This window comes from Populus alba, chromosome 6 (assembly GCF_005239225.2).
Source record: "Populus alba chromosome 6, ASM523922v2, whole genome shotgun sequence".
NCBI lineage: Eukaryota > Viridiplantae > Streptophyta > Magnoliopsida > Malpighiales > Salicaceae > Populus > Populus alba.
Genome location: NC_133289.1, coordinates 20742514 through 20764528, shown reverse-complemented (window position 1 = coordinate 20764528; position 22015 = coordinate 20742514). Strand labels below are relative to the sequence as shown.

Below are 22015 nucleotides of genomic sequence, written 5' to 3'. Positions count from 1 at the left end.
CTAGCTAGGTTATGTAGCTGTAAAAAACAAGGCATAGGGCATCCCTTGACCAGAACTCTTGCTGGGCTCCAATTACTCTTGATTTTGGACTTTACTTTTGATCAAAAAAGGTTTATGATTAATATAGAACACTCTTGGAGGCATCGAATTTATCAACAAGTAATTAAATCTAATTATATTAACACACAGAGGCATCCATTAATGAATAAATTATAGCTGATATACAGCAGCAGAAGTAAATTAAAAATGACTTGACGGCCATCCCTTCCGGCTGAAGATTCATATGTCAGCCAGGAAGCAGAGGGGGCCCTTCATCTGTGGAAAGACTCGAGGGATTCGATCGATTAGTTTCCTTCTCTTTGGACTTTATTTGGTGGAACAAAGCATGGCCATGGTCTCCTTGTCTTCCCTGAAATTCACAGCCAATTCTGCTGGCAACGATGAGGGTCCTCAACCACCGTTGCCACCGTGTGCAGCAACTGTGTGTATGCATGAGAGAATGAGATAGAGAGAGGCCCATATTGTTTATAATTCAATTTTGTCATCTGGGAAAACTTTTTAAATGCAATGATTCCATCTAGGAGCTTTACTAGCACTCGCGATCTCTTTGTTTTTGTTTGTTTTAATTTTTTGTTTTTTTATAGTTATAATATCTTTAAATATTAACAAAATAGCTAATAATATACTTGTTTGGTTTAACTGCTTATTTTATTAGATTTTTATTAGATTGACTCTCTATTATTTTGATTAATATTTATTTTATTTGAGATCATTTATGTATTTTTTTTAATTTCATTTTTATTTAACTTTTTAATTTGTAAGATTTATTTTTTATTATTATAATAAACTTAAAAAAATAAAATATTAATAAGTTATTTCTCAACTCATTTTCCATAACATAACCAAATAATAAAAATTCTTTTTCAATTTATTTTTCATTATATTACCAAATATTAGATAATTTATTTTTCTAGAATCCATTTTCCAGAGTGAAAGAATCTAGCTTTTCCTATTTCTACATTTAACCTCTGCATGGGCACTCCTAATATTTGTTTCCACAACCTTTCTTGAAACCAAGTCATGAAGAATAATTAACGTGGGGACTGAATTTATCTACCATGAGAGTAAAGCCTCCATTTCCCTACGAAATTAATAGCACTCACCTACATATATATGCAACTGCCGGTTTGGGAGGTATTTCTACATCATGGGATGTATTTGATAAGAGTGTAACCTTGATAATATTTTGTTCTTGAGTTTCATTTTAGGAAAAGATTATGAAGAAGGGTGACAATCTCTTATTTTATATATATATATATATATATATATATATATATATATATATATATATATTATTTTTGATATCAGCAAATTTAAAATCATCAAAACCAAAAATAAAATCAATTTAATATTTTTTCAAATCAAACACACTTTTAAAACACATCCAAATATAATTTTAACGGCAGTCCCTAACATCCCTGAAGAGATAAAAAGGTGTTCCAAAAGCCTAGGTTGAGAGTCCTATGTTAGGTGACAAATGAGAGATGCCCGATCACTAGACTGGGCAACTTCAGGCCACAGATACAAAAGAATCAGGGCCCAAATGGAAGCTCATTCATTGGATCCAATCAGCCCAAATGGATTTGGTACTCTTGAATGCTTCTACGGGCCGAACACCGGACTCAGAAAAAACAGGACCAAGATAATCCAGATCCTGCAATGAGGCCCAATAGTGGTTGCTGGGCTAAATCGTTGTGGTTGTTGAAATCTTTCCTTGCAAAATATCTCCTGCAAGAGAACATTTGAGAATCGTCTAGAACTTCGAGGTCTGGTTGTCTGAATTCTGGAACCCCACACAATCCGACAAGTGTCAGAAAGTTCTGAAAAGAACACGGTATCTCCCACCCTCTTTCTAGTGCTAATCTTTCCTCCGTCGTATAAATCTCACTCCCTCTCCCTACTCCCACGCGTAAACTTTGAGGCAGAGACTACTTCCAAGTTTCAATCTTTCCCTGCAAAAACCGCTAAACACAAGACCAGAAGCTACAAGCTTCAAGAACCCAAGTAATTAAACACCCAATCAACCTTAATTGAGACATCATAGACTGAGAGGTTCTGCGAAAATGGAGGGAGTTGTAGTGAAAGAAGAGGAGACAGTGACATGTACTGGAGGTGGAGCTTCTTCATCTTCATCATCCTCTAGTTTCTCTCCGCATCCAATGGAGGGGTTAAATGAAGTGGGTCCACCTCCGTTCTTGACGAAGACATATGAAATGGTGGAAGACCCCTCAACGGATACAGTGGTTTCGTGGAGTGGAGGTCGCAATAGCTTCATAGTTTGGGACTCTCATAAATTCTCTACTACTTTGCTTCCGAAACACTTCAAACACAGTAACTTCTCCAGCTTCATTCGACAGCTCAACACTTATGTAAGAACTCATATGCCCTCATCTTTCTTGATAAATGTTCATATGAGGTGTGATAGTTAATCTTTTATGGCGAGTGCTAATTATGATGCTTCTAATTTGAATGGAAGTTAGTTTTTAAGCTTGTGACCTTCGAATTTCTTAATTGTGGTGGATCATCTTAGGTTGAGGATTGGATTTTTATTTTTCGTTTCTGAGTTTGTGTGGTCTTTGTTTTGTGATAGCAGATCAAATGTTTTTGAAAATGTCTATATTTGTTAATTCAATCTAGTTTTCTTGCTTCTTATAGATGTGATTGAATATGTATTGGAAAATGCTGTGCAGTTTTGTTTTTGTTTTATCCTGTTTGTTTGTCAATCACTCCATGTTAATATCAATTTGTATGCTAATTTCAATTTCTTTAAGTATATATGTTAATTTTAGTACGAAGTTTAGCTAGTAATATTGATATGCTGTTTTTCAATGAGTGCTGAACTCATTCTTGTTGCATTGTGATGCAGGGTTTCAGGAAGGTTGATCCTGACCGGTGGGAATTTGCCAATGAAGGGTTTTTGGGAGGGCAGAAGCATCTATTGAAGACCATCAAACGGAAAAGACATCTCTCACAGACCACACAACAACAAGGTGGAGGAGCTTGCATTGAGGTAGGACAATTTGAATTTGAAGGAGAGCTTGAAAGGTTAAAAAGAGACCGAAACGTGTTAATGGCAGAGATTGTAAGGCTTAAGCAGCAACAACAGCAGTCGAGGGAGCACATTGCTGCGATGGAGGATAGGTTACGAAGCACAGAGAGAAAACAGCAGCGGGTGATGACATTCCTTGCTAAAGCTCTCAACAACCCATCCTTTATCGAGCAATTTGCACAAAGGGCTGCACAGAGGAGAGAAATAAGAGGTGTTGAAATTGGGCGTAAGAGGAGACTCACTGCTAGCCCAAGTGTTGAAAATTTGCAAGAAGTTGCATCTGTGGCATTAGGTAGCAGCCAATTTGTTGATTACATGAATCAGGATTTACCAACTATTGAGAATGAGATGGAGACACTTTTCTCTGCTGTCTTGGACAATGAATCAAGCAGTGATATCAAGGACCCAATAGCAAGTTCTATGCACACAGCAAATGGTGGTAGCAATTTGGATGCTGTTAATGAGACAATTTGGGAGGAGTTACTTACTGATGATTTAGTTTCCGGGGAACCTAATGAAGTTGCTGTGAGTGATGAACCAGAAGTTGATGTGGAAGTTGAGGATTTGGTTGCGAAACCTGTGGACTGGAGTGATGATTTTCAGGACCTTGTGGATCAAATGGGTTATCTCAGGTCAAATCCATGATATAAGACATAGCTGTTATTAAATGATTTTTGGGAGTTTGTATGGTTTTGAGTTGGTCTCTGCAACCCCATTCCTGTTTCCATAATGGTATACCTATGAATCCTGGTTTGGGAGTTCTATTTTATTTAGATTTCTTTCTTGTTTGTTTGTGACTGAGGACTATATTGTTTGTCGTACAGGAGGGAGTGGTGGAAGTTCCAACACGGCCAACAGATGTTACTGCTCTTCTGTTTCCTTCTTGAATTAGAGTGAAATTCCTCAATATTTCTTAATTTTTTAAATTACTTTGAGCCCTTGAGATTCCATTGATTCTTCTCTGCTGAATTTTTGCAGGCCGGAACGCCAACAAAGAAGTTTTCGGAGGGGTGTCTGGATTTGAATCATCTAACGAGTTCTAGACTCCACTGCTTTATATGTTCGTTTTCTCAACTTCCGTTGCTGACAGTTTCCTTTTGTGTACATCCCACTGTTATATACAATTATAAAAAAACTTGTGTGTATAGTGTATATGATGTATATAAATGTACGAGACATATTGTACGTTTTAGACATAACTAATTTCTTGTATGTGTTATCCACTAAAATTGAGAGATTTCTCTGGACCGGGACAGCCTCTAAATATGGTCGTTATTCGTGACCAGCTTTTGTGACTGCATAGACTTTTTTACAGTTGATACTGTGAATGACTATTCAATGCTGCAATCATGTATCGGTGATGCTTGGATTTGGAAGAGCAGCAGTGCTATATGATTTTTGGAGCTCAGATTCCTATTTGAGATCTCATGGTTATACTGATTCGTAATTGAAAGAAAAACTTGATTTATATGACTATCAGCAATATAACGCATTTCAAATTTCAATTAATAGAACGTACAGGGTATGATTGTAAAGCTACCAGACCTTGCATTGTCTGACTGTGTTCCAGACACCGCTGCCTTTTTATGATTTAAGCCAGCAGATTACAGTTTCTTGTTTACTTGAGTTGATTGAAAGTAAATTAGTGATGTAGGTGGTTTTAATACGTCAGTTGTGGGTTATGTGAGTGAATGGTTTTGTAGGGATATTTATGAACTGATAGGATAGAGCTAGGTTCAAGAATAGTTATGGATCATGCAGAGTGATTAGCTGGACAAAATTCCTATAATTTTTTATTTAGTGTTTAAATTTTATCAAGAGATTCTACAAGCTCAATTTCATAAAAGGGACAGCTTCTCTAACCAGCTGAAATCTTGAATATTTTTAAATTAAGCTTCGGTCTAGTCTGGTTTTGTTATTTATTCTCTTTATTTTCATATATTTTTTAGTTTGTTTAGGTCAGTTTTTAAGTTTATTTAGGGTGTAAACTTTTTACAGATAATACTATTTGAAGAGAAAATATTCAATAATTAAATTAGGTTGTGTAGTGATCCTATTAGATAGAATTGTGTTGATTGTGCTTCTTGTATTTTTGTTGTTGTTTTATCTGTGTTAATTAGAGACTGTGTATCCTGTTGGAATAAGTAGACATGGATTATGGCTTGTGAATCTGAATCCCAGTTGGATTGAGAGGTTGGAGGGTGGAAAGCTCCTGTCCATGATTCTATAAGGATTTTTATAAACGTTGTGTTATGCCAAAGCACTTGTTAGGGTTCCAAGGGTTTTGATCATGGTTGATAATGGATGCTTGTAACTCGAAAGTTATTGATATCCAGGTGCTGTTTTCAGCGGTCGTTCATACAAGGCTGCGGGGCAACCTGCAAGCTGTGTGACGGCCCTATCCCCACATAATCTTGGGTGTGTGGTTGCTGCTCACCGGGACTTGATCTGAGACATCTGGCTGCAGTCATGAGTAGATGATGGCTTGGCCAGCTCATGTCTGTGGTTTCATTCAACAGGGTTTTGAGCAGTGGCGACCGGCGTCCTGCAATGGCCACACATTTGGGTGAAAGAGGAAGGAGGTAAGCTGTGGTAGCACATAATGGATGACACTTTGATGCAGTTCTTGTACACCATTTTTTTCAATAGATTCATCTCGTTGCTCTTGGTTGTAGACTGGCCTTTTGAGGTGAATGATGATGTTACACAACGTACGTATTGCAAGTGTTTCTGACCCTAGATTGTTGGGAGAATTAATGAAAAATAAATAAGGCAAACAAATGCAACAATTATTACTTGATTTTTAACTTAGTATTTAAAAGCAATAATAAAAATAATTTTAACTAAAAATAAATATAAAAAGAGTGAGGGTTTAGATGAACCATCCAGATTATGATATGCAGTAGTGCTATCTTTATATATAAAAAATGCTCCATATGCTCAAGAACACTTCAAATATAAGTACGTTTTTTTTTTCAACATACAACAATCCATTGGAATTCTTGGGTGGAGCAAAAATTTCTCAAACCTTAATCACCTTAATGCTCACTTGAATTGAAAGTACACATAAAAAATAGAAATGAATGTTTTTAAAATAATATGTATGAGAGAATAGTTTAAAATAGTAAAGTGCTCTTTATTCTTAAAAATCTCTAATAATATGAATTGCATCCGCCCATACACACACAAAAAATATCTTTAATCATATTTTAAACAATTAAATAAACAACAAATTAATTATGACCAACCAACACCATTGAAACATGAAACAACGGTCATAGTAATTAATTAAAATAGTTATAATAATTATTTCTAATGGTTATTATTTTTGGTAAATTTTAAATTAAAATTGTAACATTAACAAAAATATAAAACATCATGTTTTTTTCCCGTAGCTTTCACTGTGGATATAAAGACATTACACTGTAGATTGTGGTAGTGTCATGTCAATCTCATCATTTTCAGAGGATTTTTGGTGCCCCGGTTATAAAAGTAATTGAACCATTTCTAAGATATCAATCGGTTATTAAAGGATTGCATGGGGTTGCTACTGTCCTTTTTCTTTTTTTAAAAAATAGTATAATCACTTATTTGCTCCTGCGCTTAAAAAAATGAACATCTAGCAAAGGGTGCTTATGTCTTTGCATTTTTTTCAAGATTATTAAATGACCTTTCTGCCCTTATAATCAAAAGGAAAGAGCCTAGGGCGATGTCGTCATTTGATATAGGTTTTTTGGTTAAATGTTGGGACAAGAAGGGGTATTTTAGATATTTTGCTCTAATTAAATAATTTTTTTAATAAAAAAACACATGGTGCATGAAGTTTAGATATCGACATGTGAGATACATTTATATTCCCACGGCTAAATATGTTGTTTTGTCGTGTCAGCTGAAGCGCTGCCTCACTTTTTTTCTCATGGTGCAACGCGTGGTGATTCTTGATGGACAGTTTGTCACAGATGGTAACTTATTTGTTTTTTTTACTACTTTTCTCTATTTCTCCTAGCAAAGGTGCATACCAGTCTTCTTTTTTTTTTTTTCATTTCTTGATTTACATCCTTAGGTTTTGATTGCTTATTTTAGTCCTTGGTTTTTTAGGAAAAGTTTTTTATGTTTTTAATTTCATCCTTTAATTACAATTTTGATTTCTAATTTCTTTCCCTAGCTTTTTTGTTAAATTTTTGTTGTTTACAATTTCATCATTCAATCAAAATTTAATTTAATTTTTTTTTCAATTTAATCCTTATTCTTTTTATTTCTTTTTTTTTTTGTTAAAGTTTTTTTCTTTTAATTTACGATCTAATGTTAGTTTTTTTTATGGCCTCTAATTTATTTTTTATTTTGATTCTCAACCTCATTCTTTTAATTATATTTTTTTGTGTTGCAGATTTTTCTATGAAATTAGTGTGATTCATCTATAATTGTTTTTTATATATTTTATATGGATTGAACTTATTTTTAAAAATGAAAAACATTTATTTTTTAACAATATTTTCAATATATACAACCTTGCATATAGTTTTTTTCCTTGGATTTTTTTCAATAAATTTTATGTGTGTCAATTTTGTTACAAATTCATTTTCATAAATAAATTTATTAAACACAGTTGAGTAAATGATTCATATTACAATATTAAATATCTTAACCTACATACATTTTCTTAGTTTTTCCAGTTTTTTTTTGGTTATAATTAACGATTTTATTTATATTTATTTACATAAATGATTATCGATTTATTTGATTATATACTCACATGAACTTTTTTATTTTTATTTTACTTTAAATTTCTTTTCAAAATAACCTGGTTTTTTTTTTTTTTTTTTTGGAAAAATTTACGATATGCAGTAGCACGCGATCATAACATGAGGCTGATTCTTGGTGTTCCTAAAAGTTACGCTGCTAGTCAAGAAGCTCCGCCTGCAATGCTACATTGAAGGAGAAAATTGAGTATCATCGGCCTGTACAGCAGCAATAATGCCGAGGAAAGCAAGTTCAATGGGAATCAAGGGGTCCCTTTTACTTTAAACTAGAAAACAAGAACAGAATACAGAAAAATTGATGTCATTATCAACCCTTTCCAGAGCCATTAAATATTCAATGCGATATTTTAACAATGGTCATGAGGCAGCGACATGATCTAGTGCCTGTCACTGTGATGTATGAGACAAGCATGCGCAAAGATGCGTTCTGAAACATTTCCATTGCTGTCTCAAATATTTACTACTCACTGTTAGCGGAGACCAAGCTACGAGTCCAAGGAATCCTGGGTTTTGCACACCACAGTTGCTACAAACTAACTACCTTCGACCCAGAAGGGCGAATCGAGTTCATAAACAGATGAGCCTGCTTCAAGTCACTTTGATGGTGAACCTGCAAAAGCATCGCATAAACTAACGGTTGTGCAGGGGAAAGAGCTCGAATATGTCATTGCGAGATGGATAACGGAGACTTACTGGTGAAAGTAATTGCTTTCTTGACTCTTCCACGAGCCATCAGTTGTCAGCACGCATTCTTAGCTTTCCATGGATGTGACTGACCATATTATCTGAACAGGGTCACTTTTCTGCTTAAAGATATGCATATTCTGTCGTGGATGGCATCCAATGATCGAAAATGGACTAGGTTAAGCGAATATAATATGATTTCATTGTGTTATTCCATCATTTGGGGTCACTTCAATTAGAAAATGGAAAGATAGAAAATAAAAATCACCACAACATAATATCAAGAACAATTTACTTTCTACGTCTTCATTTTAAGCTGCAAGGGGATTTTGAAGCAGAATAGTTGAGAACAATAAATAGGTGTTTGCCAGGATATGGAAGTGCTTTTTAAAGAAGCAAGAAGAACATGGTTTATGGAAGATTATTTATTCATATTTCATCCCATCTTATCATATTATAAACTCGTACTGTCCCAGAGAATCTGTTCATCTTATACAGTATGGTTTGTCAAGAATCTGGACGATCATGCTTACCCTCTACTTGTTTTTTCATAAACAAAAGTTATTTTGTAATAAAAAAAATCTCAAGTGACAGGACAGTTACTGTGATTTATTTACAAGACAAAAGCACCTATGGGATGCAGGGGTCACTTGTCGCACAGGAAATTTTAACCAGGTGTTGAGAAATAATGGGCATGGGCATGGGCAACAAAGAGTCACCGATATAATGATTCAAAAACCAACAAAGACATAGTGCCCAAAAAGATGCTTAGAGAGACAACCACTTCTTTTTCCCATTCCCCAGTCCCCACATTTTGGTAGAGCTATAAACTTGGGAGGCTCTCCCCTCTTCTTCCAATCTCTGTAACAAGAGCATCCATCTACTTAGAGGGCAGCACTCTCCAAGTATGGATTTACAGGTCTTGTTTACAGATGTACCCATGGTCACAGCTATTGTTTGCACAGTGTCGGCCATGCTATTGGGATTATTGGGTTACTTGTACGGACCCTACTGGGGTGTTAGGAAGGTGCCAGGCCCTCCAGTGATCCCCTTGCTGGGTCACCTTCCCTTGATGGCGAAGCACGGCCCTGATGTGTTTACAGTTCTTGCAAAACGCTATGGCCCCATTTTCAGGTCAGGTTACAGCTTTTAATCTCTAAATTCGCTGCCATGCTAGAACTGGTGAAAGTTCTTGAATGTTTTTCTTTTGCTCCTTTCCCTGTGATTGATACGTATTATATGCTTTAGGTCAGGACTTTGAACTTGCTTAGAGGATTAATTTTGTAAAGTCTAATTTGACTCTCTTTTTTCCCTTCTCTGGAAAGATTTTTTTGTAGTCTAACTTCCTCAAAGAGTAATGAAAAGTGAGGTGATTGGAGAAGGAAGAGATGTTGATGGAAGTGGAGGAGATAGGTGTCCCTCCAGAAGAAATTTTAGTATTCTGTAGCTCCTGTTTTGCTCTCTTGTTTCATACAATTAGCAGCTTGAGGATTTGCATCTGATTTTGTACATGTCAAATGTTATCTCTAGACAAGGGCTATTGATTTGCAAGGCCCCTTTGGTTAAAATGGTGAAACACTGAAACTAGGTTAGGCTACTGATAAATTTTAGGCTTGTTGGGATCACTATGGAGCAGGTTTCATATGGGGAGACAACCACTGATCATAGTAGCTGACCCAGAGCTTTGTAAAGAAGTTGCGATAAAGAAGTTCAAAGACATTCCAAATAGAAGTGTTCCCTCTCCCATCTCAGCTTCTCCTCTTCATCAGAAAGGTCTCTTCTTCACCAGGTAACATATGTAATATGATCGCAGAGATTAAGCATGCTTATCTTCTCCATAGTACTTTTCATTCATTTCTTTTCGCCAAGGCTTCATCCAAATTTAGTATGCAAATAACTGCAGATTATGAACAAAGTTTCTGGTGAAATTTGAACTTACAGGGATGCAAGGTGGTCAACCATGAGAAACACAATACTTTCAGTCTACCAGCCATCACACTTAGCCAGCTTAGTGCCCACCATGCAATCATTCATTGAGTCTGCAACCGAGAATTTTCAATCTTCTAACGAAGAAATCACCTTCTCCAACTTCTCCCTCAAATTGGCCACAGATGTCATAGGACAAGCTGCTTTTGGTGTTGATTTTGGCCTCTCTAAACCACAATCAGCCAGTGATTCAATCAACAGTTTCCATAGCCAAGGCAAAGACAACTGTGATGTGTCAGAGTTCATTAATCAACATATCTACTCAACAACACAACTTAAGATGGACTTGTCAGGTTCCTTTTCAATTATAATAGGTCTACTTGTCCCCATACTGCAGGAGCCATTTAGGCAGATCCTTAAACGAATTCCTGGCACCATGGACTGGAAAGTTGATAGGACTAATAGGAATATAAGCGGCCGGCTTGATGAGATTGTCAGAAAGAAAATGGAAGAGAAAAATAGGGGTTCAAAGGACTTCTTGTCACTAATATTACGTTCAAGGGAATCAGAGACTCTGTCAAAGAAAGTTTTTACTCCAGATTATATTAGTGCAGTTACTTATGAGCATCTTCTTGCTGGATCTATTACAACATCCTTCACATTATCTTCAATTGTTTATTTAGTTGCTCAGCATCCAGAAACTGAGAAGAAGTTGCTTGCTGAAATTGATGGGTTTGGTCCTCATGATCAGATTCCAACAGCTCATGATCTTCAAAACAAATTCCCCTATCTTGACCAGGCAAGTCTCTTGAAGTTTTTCTATCGGTCTCCTGATGCCGCATTATTACTTTCTCCGAATTATCTGACCCACAAAGATTTTTCTGTCATTGCAAATCCTGATCTCCATGTTTCATGGAGCGTGTTATCAAACTGTGGAAGTTCATTTTCTGATAGATGGTTTAATTGCAGGTGGTTAAAGAGGCAATGAGGTTTTACGTTGTTTCTCCATTAGTTGCAAGAGAAACATCAAAAGAAGTAGAGATCGGAGGTTATGTTCTCCCAAAGGTATTGTTATAGAGCATTGATCTGATTCTGTATGACTGTTTACGTGCCTAGAACTCACACACCTGCCATTTTAGATGTACTTATTGTTTCCTTTTTGATGAACAGGGCACATGGATCTGGTTAGCACCTGGAGTTCTAGCAAAAGACCCTAAGAACTTCCCAGAGCCAGACAGGTTCAAGCCAGAGAGGTTTGATCCAAATTGCGAAGAAGAAAAACGAAGGCATCCTTGCGCTCTTATACCCTTTGGAATCGGACCTAGAGCTTGCATTGGCAAGAAATTTTCCATACAAGAAATCAAGCTCTCTCTGATACACTTGTACCGGAAATATTTATTTCGACATTCCCCAAACATGGAAAAACCTCTTGAATTTGAATTTGGCATAGTTCTCAACTTCAAGCGTGGAGTAAAGCTGAGAATCATAAAACGAACTTGAAGATTGTTGTTCTGAGATAAATCTCTCAGAAATATCACATATCCAGCACTATCATGGAAAGGCCATCCTTTCGAATAAATAGTTAATAAATCTTCGTGTTGATAAATGTGCCCTGTACAAAGAATTTATCTCGTATTTATGGTTGAAAATTTGTTTAATTAATATAATTTAAATAAATTTCGGAGTGAATGATAAATAATTGTTAACTTTTTCTAGATTTATTTCTTGATTTACAGTGATTAATTTAATATTAATAATGATGAGAGTTAATTCTTCTTATTTCTTTAACATTTTAATTTTTAAAATTCACTATAAAAAAAATTCTAAATTTGAATATTTTTAGATATATTTTTTTTTTCATCTTCTTTTTAATATTTTTATTTTCTGTTATGTTATGGTTTTTTCTAAAAAATTTAGAGTTTAGGTTCATATTTTATTGAGAAATATTTGAAGTTGTTTTAGTTTAAAGATCTTGTTTAAAAATACATTTAAATTAAAATGTTATTGAAATCTTGAGAAATATATTGTAAACATTTCAATTGCACAAGTAAAGAACAATAAAACTTTAAGAATAATAATTCATCCTCGATAACAACAAAAATTTCATTTATTTAAAGTGTTTTAATAGATAAATATTCTTATTTGTTTTAATTTAAACATAAATATTTTTTATTACAAGTATATATATTAAAACTTTAAATTGATATCAATTATAAGTTTAATTACATATTTACTATTTAATATGCATGCTAATTTTTTTTATCATATTTATATTAAAAGCGAATTTATGCTTTCGTATACTTATAGTCTAATATAAATATAATACATGCTTTGACAACAGTACTATCATGGAGAGAGCAGCTTCGGCAACTAAATTTCATCCAAAGCAAACTGAAAAAAGCAGCAACGATCTGTGGTCATGACTTGGAAGGAAGAGGATTGGTTCCCAGCCAAATCTCACAAGACACCCACTTTTTGAAAGTAGAAAAAACACACCACAATATCGATGTGATTTCACAGTATTTGAAGGTGATGGCACAAATGCCAGAGAACAATCCAGGTCCTGCAGATATCCATTGATCTGTCACAATTTTGGTGGTATGATAGTAGGAAGCTACTGGTGGATATCACATACACAGCCATAAATGATGAACTATTTTACAGAATGGATAGCCCTCAAAACACTAGCATACTCATCAAGCTGTCTTAGCTACAGCTTAGTGATGATTGCAGAAATGCTCCTAAATTAATACACATCTCAACAATGGAGAACAACAAGTCGTTGAAACTTCTTAACAAACATAAATCAATCCATCTAGGCATACAAATGATCCGTTCCTCTTATTTGTTTCATCGAGTTCTTATCAAATCTTGTCGGCAAGCAAAGTGGCTTGGATAAATTAACTGAAGGATCAGAACCAGCCCTGCTTTTTGAATCTCCGTTTGAGAACGCCCCTGACTTTTTGAGAAACTGAAACTCATCCATGGACTGCCTTTGAATCCTATGAAATAAATGACTGGATGTGTTTTGCTTTGCCTTGGTTGACTCGGTCAGGTTCATGTAGTTTGGCCTGCTGTTACCACTCTCCTCTGTTTTATCTGAGGCCAAGCCAGTGTTTCCTGATATTGGTGTTGTAGAAGTACAAATTGATGAAGAAGCTGAGCTCTCATCAAAGCGGACTTCAGAACTTGGACTTGAAGATGAGCGAGTAACATGCCCGATTGGAGGTCTCGCTGAAATTCTAGTAGTTACATTGTTCTTTCTCACTTTCACTGAACTATGTTCAAAGGATTTCGAATGTGTGCTTGCATCTACACAAGACTTGGGTGGTGGAGTCACTGAGGGATCAGTATGGGATTGTTCCATCAATCTAGTCTCCCATGGCTTGGCTGCCATCCAACGTTCAAGCCAACTCCATCCCCAGCTGTTCTTATCAAACTCCTCATTCTTGAAAGAATATACTGAGTTATTGGGTCGAGTGTTTGAGCTGGGGTTTGATCTCCATTGCTGAAAAAATAAAGAAGTTAGTGAAGATACTTAGCTTATATGAAAGAGAAAGGTAGCACAACACATGATGGTGGCATACTTTTTGAGCAAGGGAGTAAGCAATAGCTCTTTCTCTCTTGAAGGCTCCTTCTTGCCTCATTTGCAGTTTTGACTTCACGTCTTCTAATGTCCCCTTTCTATCACACCACCCTTCCTGAAATTAAATCAAGAACCTTAGTGCATTGCAAAAGAGTTTAAATCAGCAAAGCTAGTGCCTAGGACTACCAAAATGGTCATTAACATGTGTATATTTAGTGGTTTTCATCATACCTCAGCATGTTTCAAGAGGTCAGCCTTGCTACGTCGCTCATTCAGCATATTCTGCACTGCCTGCCCTTCTAAGGACATTCGCACACGACGAGCCCTAACATGAGCTTGAACACGAACAAGAGCTTGCATGCACTTAAGTGTCACTGCAGCCTGCTTCCTCACTTGTCGACCTCGAACTAGAGCTTGGAGTCTCACCACTCCTTTCAAGGCCCTCAGAGCCCTTCTTGCCTACACCAGTTACTTTATAGTTCAATTCAACAAAAAATGTAAATTGATTTGCCAAGTATTCTATTCAAAGTTTTTGCTTTGAAATTTAGAAAGTTGTCTCTTATATGACTACCTGTTTCCTTTGTTTGATTAGAGTTTCATTTGCTAACATAGGATTCAGTGATGTTGCAAAAAGAGTCAGTGATCATCAACAGATCTTGAGCTTTCCATGTAATATTTCAACACAGCATTTGGGTGAATTTATCTGAGATGTTTAGTGTCTTCAATTTTCCATTTTTTTTTTCTAGTTGACAGAATGGGGAAAGTTCCTATTTTTCCAACAAACAGTAAATGCAAAACCCAAATCATAAAATTTCAAAACATTGAACTTTCTTTCCCTCCTGTTCCATTTTCTCAGAAATCAAAATCATAAATTTTCAAAACATTGAACTTTCTTTCCCTCCTATTCCATTTTCACAGCAATCAAACAGTTAAAAAAGATCCAAGAACAAAAAAAAAAAACCATTTACCAAGAATCCACGAAAAGCAGTTTGAATCCTGATAGCAGCCCATTCTTGCCTGACAACCCTGAAATCCTTAGGAGGAGCTCTAACCACAGTAGCCATTGCAGCAGTAAATGGATCAGCCAGTGGTGAAGAACCCGATGCCTCTGATGCTGCTCTGTGGTTCCCTTTGAAACCCTTCCATGAAGACCCCAAATCTCCTGATGTACTCCTCCATAGCTTCCATTTCTTGCTCTTTCCACTCACCTTCTCCTACAGAAACAACACATATCACTAGCATTACTATCACTACAGTAAAAAACATAAAGGTCGGGTATTTTTGGTTGATAGTGTTTTAGCTTACATATTGGTCTTGATCTTTATCAGACTTTTTTAGACCTATAATGGATTTCACCCATTTTCCTGATGCACCCATCACTAAAAACTTCTTGCTCGAGTAGAGCAAGCACGTAACCAGATATGGTGTTTAAACCTCTTAAAACTTGAAAGATGCAAACTTTTTTTTTTAAAAAAAAAATGTTGCAATAATGTAGCTTGATGTAGTCTTAGAAAGAGCCTAAAAAAGTAGAAATTTCCTGAAGAAACCGAGCTTGAAAAATAGCTAGCTAAAGAAAGCAAGAGAGAGGGAGATGCAAAATGGGCAAGACTTGAGACGTGGGTTCTGATGGTGGGTTGATGGGTTGATGGGTTTTCCTCCTTCCTTTCTTTTTGTCTCTGCTTACATTGTCCAATGTGCCCGTTTGATATTTGAAATTCAAACAAGCAAGAGACAATCAACGACTCGTCCCGCTCGATTTCTAAGGAGGAGATTGTTTGGTCCTTTGGATAGTACTATAATATTACAAGTGGAGGTACCTACTTTTGGTAAAAAAAACATGGAAAGGCACCAACCCTTTGGTTACTACAAAAGCATGCCGACAATAAATCTTCTCTAGTCAGCGTAACGAAGATCTGGTGTTTTGTAAACAAACAATATTTAGTTTAATTGTTGGGAGTGAAAAAGTTGAAAGCCAATGACCGCCTAGCTGATCAGTAATACAATGTCAGTAAATGGAAACCAATGGCATGTCCAGATTAGCAATCCTTGCTTGCTTGCTTGCAAAGTGCCAAAGATGGAGTTTGAATTTTTAATTTTTAATTTTGGATTTGTCCCAAAAGCCAACCAAATACATGTTTTTCAAATCTTGTTCGGTGGGAATTGGCATATTGGTTAACTTTTTGCAGAATTTTTTAATTCGGGCACATGTCTTTTACTCCTGAGCTCGGGAATGTGTTCAAAATTTAAACAGAGCATCCTATGTTGGTTCATAATAGCAATGCATCTCTTTTCTGTATGTGCTGTGAAGTATAAAGATGGTTACAATATTATAATCTAGGGTTTCCCTGATGCTCTTTTAAGCAATACATTCTTTGACGTGCCCTCTATAAAACACCGAAAAATTATTGCATAATTGCGTTCTTTGTATAAATTAAGAACAGTAGAGGTGCTGCTAGCACCATCAATAACTTGAACGATCAATCAAAATGACCCTTCTCGTCTCATTGGTCAATTGAATTGTCTTGGCCTGACTCATCTCAGCTCTCAAGAGTAATCAATGGGAACTTCACTAGTCTGAAATCCAACCAGCTAGAGAGGAACTAGACCTCCGAGCAGGGAAGTTTGTCTTGGTAAACTCCTCACCATGCGTGAGATGATTCCTCACTAGTTTCAAAGTTGACTTTTCTCTAGTTGCTTTAAGCTGCAGGTTAAGTTGCAAGCATCTAGAGAATACAGCTCACTGCAATAAATGAGCTAATGAAGTCTTTTCCTTGTTAATTACAACCATGTTTCCTGCTAGTGTCTTTGTCAGGCATTGGCACCGAGGTTACTCTTCAGCAGTAAGTGCTGCAGTAAGATTTTTTTTAATTTCCATTTTGGCTCTCTATAGTAGCACTTCTACCTTCTTTATATTCCTTGCCACCAGGAGTTTTTTTGGGTTTCCAGCGTACCGAGAAAAAAACAATTATGATAAATAACAAAATACAAAAAATATATAAAAAAGTAGTACGGTTTAGAGAGTGGCAAATGATATTTATAATTCTCTCAGTCACAAATATCATTTCTAACTCTTTCAAATTGCAAAATTTAAAAGATACATAATTTAATAAAGAGGGAGGGGGGCACTAAAAGAATTTGATAGGAGTGTGACACAAATATTGATTTATAAGGATACGTCGATGATGCGAATTTAATATCCTAAATATGATAGGATCAGATTTGTAGCCCTTTAGAAGTCCTATATAAGCTAGGAGAATCATCTGAAGGTAAAATTAGTTCACCTTTTTGCAGCAATCCATTCTGAAACATTTATGAATCTTGCCACACTTGGAAACTATGTTGAAGCCCATTAAAGATCTTTGTAGAACTAGGAGATTCCAAAATAAATCCTTTTAGGAAAAGAATTCTAGCCAAATAGGAAGTCCACAAGTCACGAAATTGACATGGGTATGAAAACATGTCAGGACCACGTACAATTTTTCCGACTATTTCCATAAAACTGGATAGTTGCGCATTTTACGTCAAAATCCGAATTTGACCACTGGATCGTCGATGATAACACCACTAGTACCATTGAAAAAATCTCGCTAAGACAAATGCAATAACACTAAGAAAGGTCACAAACGATAACCAGAGTGGGCCACAAGAGCCTCGACACCTTTGGATGACTCTTGTGGCCCACTTCATTCACCGTTTGTGACCTTCTTTTATGTCGTTGGACTTGTCTTGTCGAGATTTCCAAACGATGTCGGTGGTGTCATCATTAGAGTTTCGGATGTGCCTCCATGATCATTTTTTTTTTGTTTTTTTCTCTCTCATCTTTTCCTTGTAATTTGTGGAGAGAGAAGAGAGGGGAAAAAAAGTTTTTTTTTTTAAAAAAAAAAAAAACTATGAAGGCACACTGAAGCTCATATGATGACACCATTATACCGTTGAAAAGATCTCAATGAGACGAGTCCAACGACATCAAAGAATGTGTCACAAATGGTGAACGAAGTGGCCCACACGAGTCGTCCAAAATTGTCGGGGCTCACTTTTTTTTAAGTTGCTCATGTGGCCTACTTCGGTTACTATTGATAACCTTTCTTAGTGTCATTGGATTCATCTCATCGAGATCTTTTCAATAATACTTGTGGTGTCATTATCAGAGTTTAGGTGTGCCTCCAGTATCTTTTGCTTTCTTTCTCTCTCTCTCTCTCTCTCTCCTTGTTAAATCAAGTGTCCAAACTTTATAATTTAAAAGAATCGCATATGATATTTGCAACTTTTCAAACTGTATTATTTCTCTAAATATTTTTAACATCGTGTTATTTTATCATCTTTTTAGCATGCTAGAGTCCAAAAATACTCTTGCCATTGACTAATAACCAAAATAAGGCAACAATCCATTATTTTAACCACTTCATCCATGTTGGACCTTATATATTCTATCACCCACCTCTATCAAAAAGCTATCTAGTACCTAGATATAGGTGGTAAAAGAATTGAGTCTCCTTTAAATCCTAACCTGGATGAGAATGATCTAAAGTTTGGAAGGGTTTTATGTACCACAAATCATATTACTCTCCAATCAAACAGTGAGTAATTTTTGACAAATTTAAGGATTATGTTTCTGTGCATTTGTTTTTTAATACTTTTATTTTTTTTGCAATTGAAGTAATTTGTCTGTATTTTTACTAGATTTCTAAGAAATAAATTAAGAATTTCTATTTATTTACGAATAAAATCTAAAATTATGGCTGGTGATCCTAATATAAAAAAAATAGTAGTATGAAAATCCTCTTATTATTGCCTAACTCACAATTACATGGAACCTGTCATTGGAAAACCTTACCTATTTCATCCTAATACTAAAGATGTTTAGGAGGACATTCAAGATCTTTATTTGGTCCTAGAGAATTATTCTCAAATCTTTGATTTGAAGACTAGACATTAAAGATTCAAGCAGGATGATCATAATGTTACTACTTATTACAATAATTGGTAACATTATGACAAGAACTTGATTAGTGTAATGATGATGTTTGGGAGAATTCAAACAACCATGGTTGCCATAAGAAAAGAAAGAAAAATTACAGGGTTTACATGTTTTTAACCAACCTTAACAATGGTTTGGATAAGGTTCGAGGTTGTATTTTTGCAAGAAGCCATTGTCGTCTATTCGAAAGGTTTTTTTGATCTAAAGTTCGATGTAAAAAGTTAAGGGGAAAAATCATGTTGTATAGCATTGAACCTAGTTTCAACTTGGAACCCAAGAGCTCTACTCTTATGTCAAGAGGTGTTGATTCTAACAATGATAAGCTTAAAAAACTATGGTGCGATCTTTTTAAAAAAGTAGCATGTAAAGAAGACATGCTGGAAACTTGATGGTAAACTATAAAATTAGAAATCAAAATCCAAATTTGACAGTCATGCTTTCCAAGCCATTGCTAAAGAGACTCGTGAGCTTTTTATTAACTCAAATGTAGTCCTTTTTATCAAGGAGCAATTAGATCACATGTATAAATTTTTTCAACCTAAAAAAATGTCTTTAACTTTATCTTATTCTTTGGTGTAGTAGGGTAGCTTTTTTGCTACTGCATTTTTAGGTGTTATTCCTAATTCTACTCGTAATTTGATAAGTGATTTTGGTGCAACTAATCATATGACTAATTGCTCTAAATTGTTCTAAATCATACAGTCTATGTGTATACAATAAAAAGGCTAAAATTATAAATGGTCACTCTCGATTATTGCTAGGATAAGAAATATCAAACTCACATCATTGTTAATAATTTATGATGTACTTCTTGTTCCTAATTTGTCATTCGTTAGTAAAATTACCTATAATCTACAATGTCAAGATAATTTCTACTCTTTTTATTGTGAGTTTTGGGAAATGACCACATAAAGATGATTGAAACTGATAAAGAAATAGATGGTATAAAACCTCGACTAATTTTTTTCCATGATCTAATGTAAAATAATAAAAATAAAAAGATGTTAAGAATATAAGAGGGGGGTGAACTAAGAATATAAAAAGGAAAGAAAATTTCATCATTTCTCTTTAATGGTGACTAGCTTCTACTAGAGAGAGGGGGGGATTTAAAAAATTTCTTCATTTTTCTCTCTTGAAATTGGTTGGGTTTCATCATAAATCAAAGGGGAAAGTTTGGCAAGTTCAAGAATCAAATTGCTGACATCACTAAGACAAGAATTGAGATGAGAATTTAGAAATTCTAAAGAGAGAATCGACATGCTAACATTCGAAGCTCACTTCCATGATTGGTAAGAAGTTTTAAACCCAATGATGTGAGTTTTATGCATGAAATTGAATTTTTTTTATTAGGTTTCTTGAAGAGAAATTTGAGGAAAATGTTATATTGTTATAAATTATTATAATTTGGGTAAATTGTGTTACAAATAATGTCTTATAGTAGATAATTGAAGAAAATATCATAGGTTATTAGAGGAGATTAGTGTCGGTCATAATAGGGAAAAATAAAGAGTTTGAGGGAATTGATTTGTTACTTGAGATGTGTTATGAGTATGTTTTATATGAATCAATGCTTTTGGTGGTGGAAATTGTTTTATGAATGAATGAAATAAATCTTGTTGACCTATTATATTGATAATTGTTATTGATATGATTTTTAATCTAAATCGATTGACTCCAATTAATTAATCGTGTTGCTAATGTTTAATTTGATTTTTGTGTTGCATCGATTAAATTTGTTAATTTGTTGATGGAAAATATCAAAATAAATTGTTAAATTGAATTAGTTGAATGAGTTGATTTATTATATCAATAAGAATTATCAAAATGGATTATTAGGTGAAATTAATTGATATATTGATTTGTTATGTCGATAAGTAATATTGAAAATAAATTATCAAATTGAATTGATCAATCGAATTAACTATGTCATTTGATTTATCATTAATGTATATATTGTATTGAAATCATTTATTTTGTTATTTAGTTAAATGATTGTTTGGTCGTATTGAAAATGTGACATGAGAATAAAAAGTGGTCATTCTAAGATTCAAATATATATATACATACAAATATATTTAATTGTTAATGAACTAAGCATAATAAATCTTGTTAATGTTAATAGTTTAACAGATGCTAGAAGTGTCAATTTAAAGCTGAAGATTGCTCTTTTATCATCGAGTTTATCTTGATTTCAAAATGAACTTTACCCCTTTACTTATTTTCCATCACCACCATGAAGTGATATATAGGAAATATTAAGAAAGAGGTCCTTAATGGGCTTCAACTTCAACTCATGGATCTGTAATATCCATAAAAAAAATTTAGCCTAACCTAATATATCCAACTAGCTCAGGTATAAAAAAATTGAATAGAATAGGTTTTAAATTTGTAAAATATTGGAAATTATGTTGAATACAATTATGAATCCAAACTTGATCCAACTATATGTATGAACACCTTAATTTATATATCATTTTGTGCCTTTAGTAACTAACACTAGTATATTTGTTTGTGCTCCGTTGCGGGTCAGACTATTCTTTTTCTAAGCTTAAAAAAATATTAAGAGTTTATAGACTTTTTTGGTAGTATCATTAAATCCAATCAAGCGGTTTGATCTTGAAACCTGTCAACTCAATTTTTTGTCTAGCTCAAGTTTCAAATGTAAACGCGTGAGAGCTAATCAAAAGTGAATCATTCAATTTAATAAGTCCAAAGACAACTTGGATGACCGGTAAAAATATGGCATAACTATTAAAAAAAATTAAGATGATAATTTTTTTTTAATATTGAGACGATGACAAATTGTATTGACCTTGGTCAACCTACAACCTAGATTATGGATTTCAATGGGTTTAATAACTTGTTTTTTTTTTAAAAAAAAAATTATTTTTATTTCATATTATGATAAAATTAGATGCTTGTAAAATCAAGCGCAAGCCCTAAAAAATATGTTATTGAAATCATGATAATCT

The 22015-nt window shown here is 34.6% G+C and overlaps 3 protein-coding genes across 7 annotated transcripts; 2 read left to right on the top strand and 1 right to left on the bottom strand.

Moving 5' to 3' along the window:
- Nucleotides 1–1803: 1803 nt before the first annotated feature.
- LOC118030774 (heat shock factor protein HSF30) lies at nt 1804–5825 on the top strand. Of its 5 annotated transcripts, XR_012170202.1 has the most exons (5): nt 1804–2429; nt 2927–3741; nt 4088–4169; nt 5446–5691; nt 5785–5825. XR_012170202.1 is itself a non-coding variant. In XM_073410128.1 (4 exons), the coding sequence occupies exons 1-3, from the start codon at nt 2124–2126 to the stop codon at nt 4131–4133; spliced, it is 1167 nt and encodes a 388-aa protein (XP_073266229.1). In that variant the 5' UTR covers nt 1804–2123; the 3' UTR covers nt 4134–4169; nt 5446–5825. The 5 variants fall into 5 exon arrangements, 2 of the variants coding, with proteins under 2 accessions (XP_073266229.1, XP_034890921.1); XM_073410128.1 differs by having other exon boundaries at nt 5446–5825; XR_012170203.1 differs by having other exon boundaries at nt 1805–2429; nt 2927–3841; nt 3934–4169; nt 5446–5825.
- A 3482-nt stretch (nt 5826–9307) lies between these two features.
- On the top strand, nt 9308–12194 carry LOC118030772 (cytochrome P450 711A1). The gene is made up of 5 exons (XM_035035027.2): nt 9308–9687; nt 10190–10342; nt 10495–11278; nt 11449–11544; nt 11650–12194. The coding sequence occupies exons 1-5, from the start codon at nt 9461–9463 to the stop codon at nt 11977–11979; spliced, it is 1590 nt and encodes a 529-aa protein (XP_034890918.1). The 5' UTR covers nt 9308–9460; the 3' UTR covers nt 11980–12194.
- A 912-nt stretch (nt 12195–13106) lies between these two features.
- Nucleotides 13107–15820, bottom strand: LOC118030773 (protein IQ-DOMAIN 6). Its single transcript, XM_035035029.2, has 5 exons — nt 15371–15820; nt 15034–15279; nt 14297–14524; nt 14067–14180; nt 13107–13987 (listed from the first exon to the last, which is right to left on the bottom strand). The coding sequence occupies exons 1-5, from the start codon at nt 15440–15442 to the stop codon at nt 13295–13297; spliced, it is 1353 nt and encodes a 450-aa protein (XP_034890920.1). The 5' UTR covers nt 15443–15820; the 3' UTR covers nt 13107–13294.
- Nucleotides 15821–22015: the final 6195 nt, after the last annotated feature.

Excerpts from the sequence above, each read along its gene's own strand:
- LOC118030774 (XM_073410128.1), top strand. The coding sequence starts at position 2,124 with ATGGAGGGAGTTGTAGTGAAAGAAGAGGAGACAGTGACATGTACTGGA. Across the intron at positions 2,430-2,926 it reads TTCGACAGCTCAACACTTAT|GGTTTCAGGAAGGTTGATCC; the intron begins GTAAGAACTCAT and ends ATTGTGATGCAG. Across the intron at positions 3,742-4,087 it reads GATCAAATGGGTTATCTCAG|GCCGGAACGCCAACAAAGAA; the intron begins GTCAAATCCATG and ends GAATTTTTGCAG.
- LOC118030772 (XM_035035027.2), top strand. The coding sequence starts at position 9,461 with ATGGATTTACAGGTCTTGTTTACAGATGTACCCATGGTCACAGCTATT. Across the intron at positions 9,688-10,189 it reads CGCTATGGCCCCATTTTCAG|GTTTCATATGGGGAGACAAC; the intron begins GTCAGGTTACAG and ends ACTATGGAGCAG. Across the intron at positions 11,279-11,448 it reads AATTCCCCTATCTTGACCAG|GTGGTTAAAGAGGCAATGAG; the intron begins GCAAGTCTCTTG and ends GTTTAATTGCAG.
- LOC118030773 (XM_035035029.2), bottom strand. The coding sequence starts at position 15,442 with ATGGGTGCATCAGGAAAATGGGTGAAATCCATTATAGGTCTAAAAAAG. Across the intron at positions 14,181-14,296 it reads ACCTCTTGAAACATGCTGAG|GAAGGGTGGTGTGATAGAAA; the intron begins GTATGATGAAAA and ends ATTTAATTTCAG. Across the intron at positions 13,988-14,066 it reads CTTACTCCCTTGCTCAAAAA|CAATGGAGATCAAACCCCAG; the intron begins GTATGCCACCAT and ends TTATTTTTTCAG.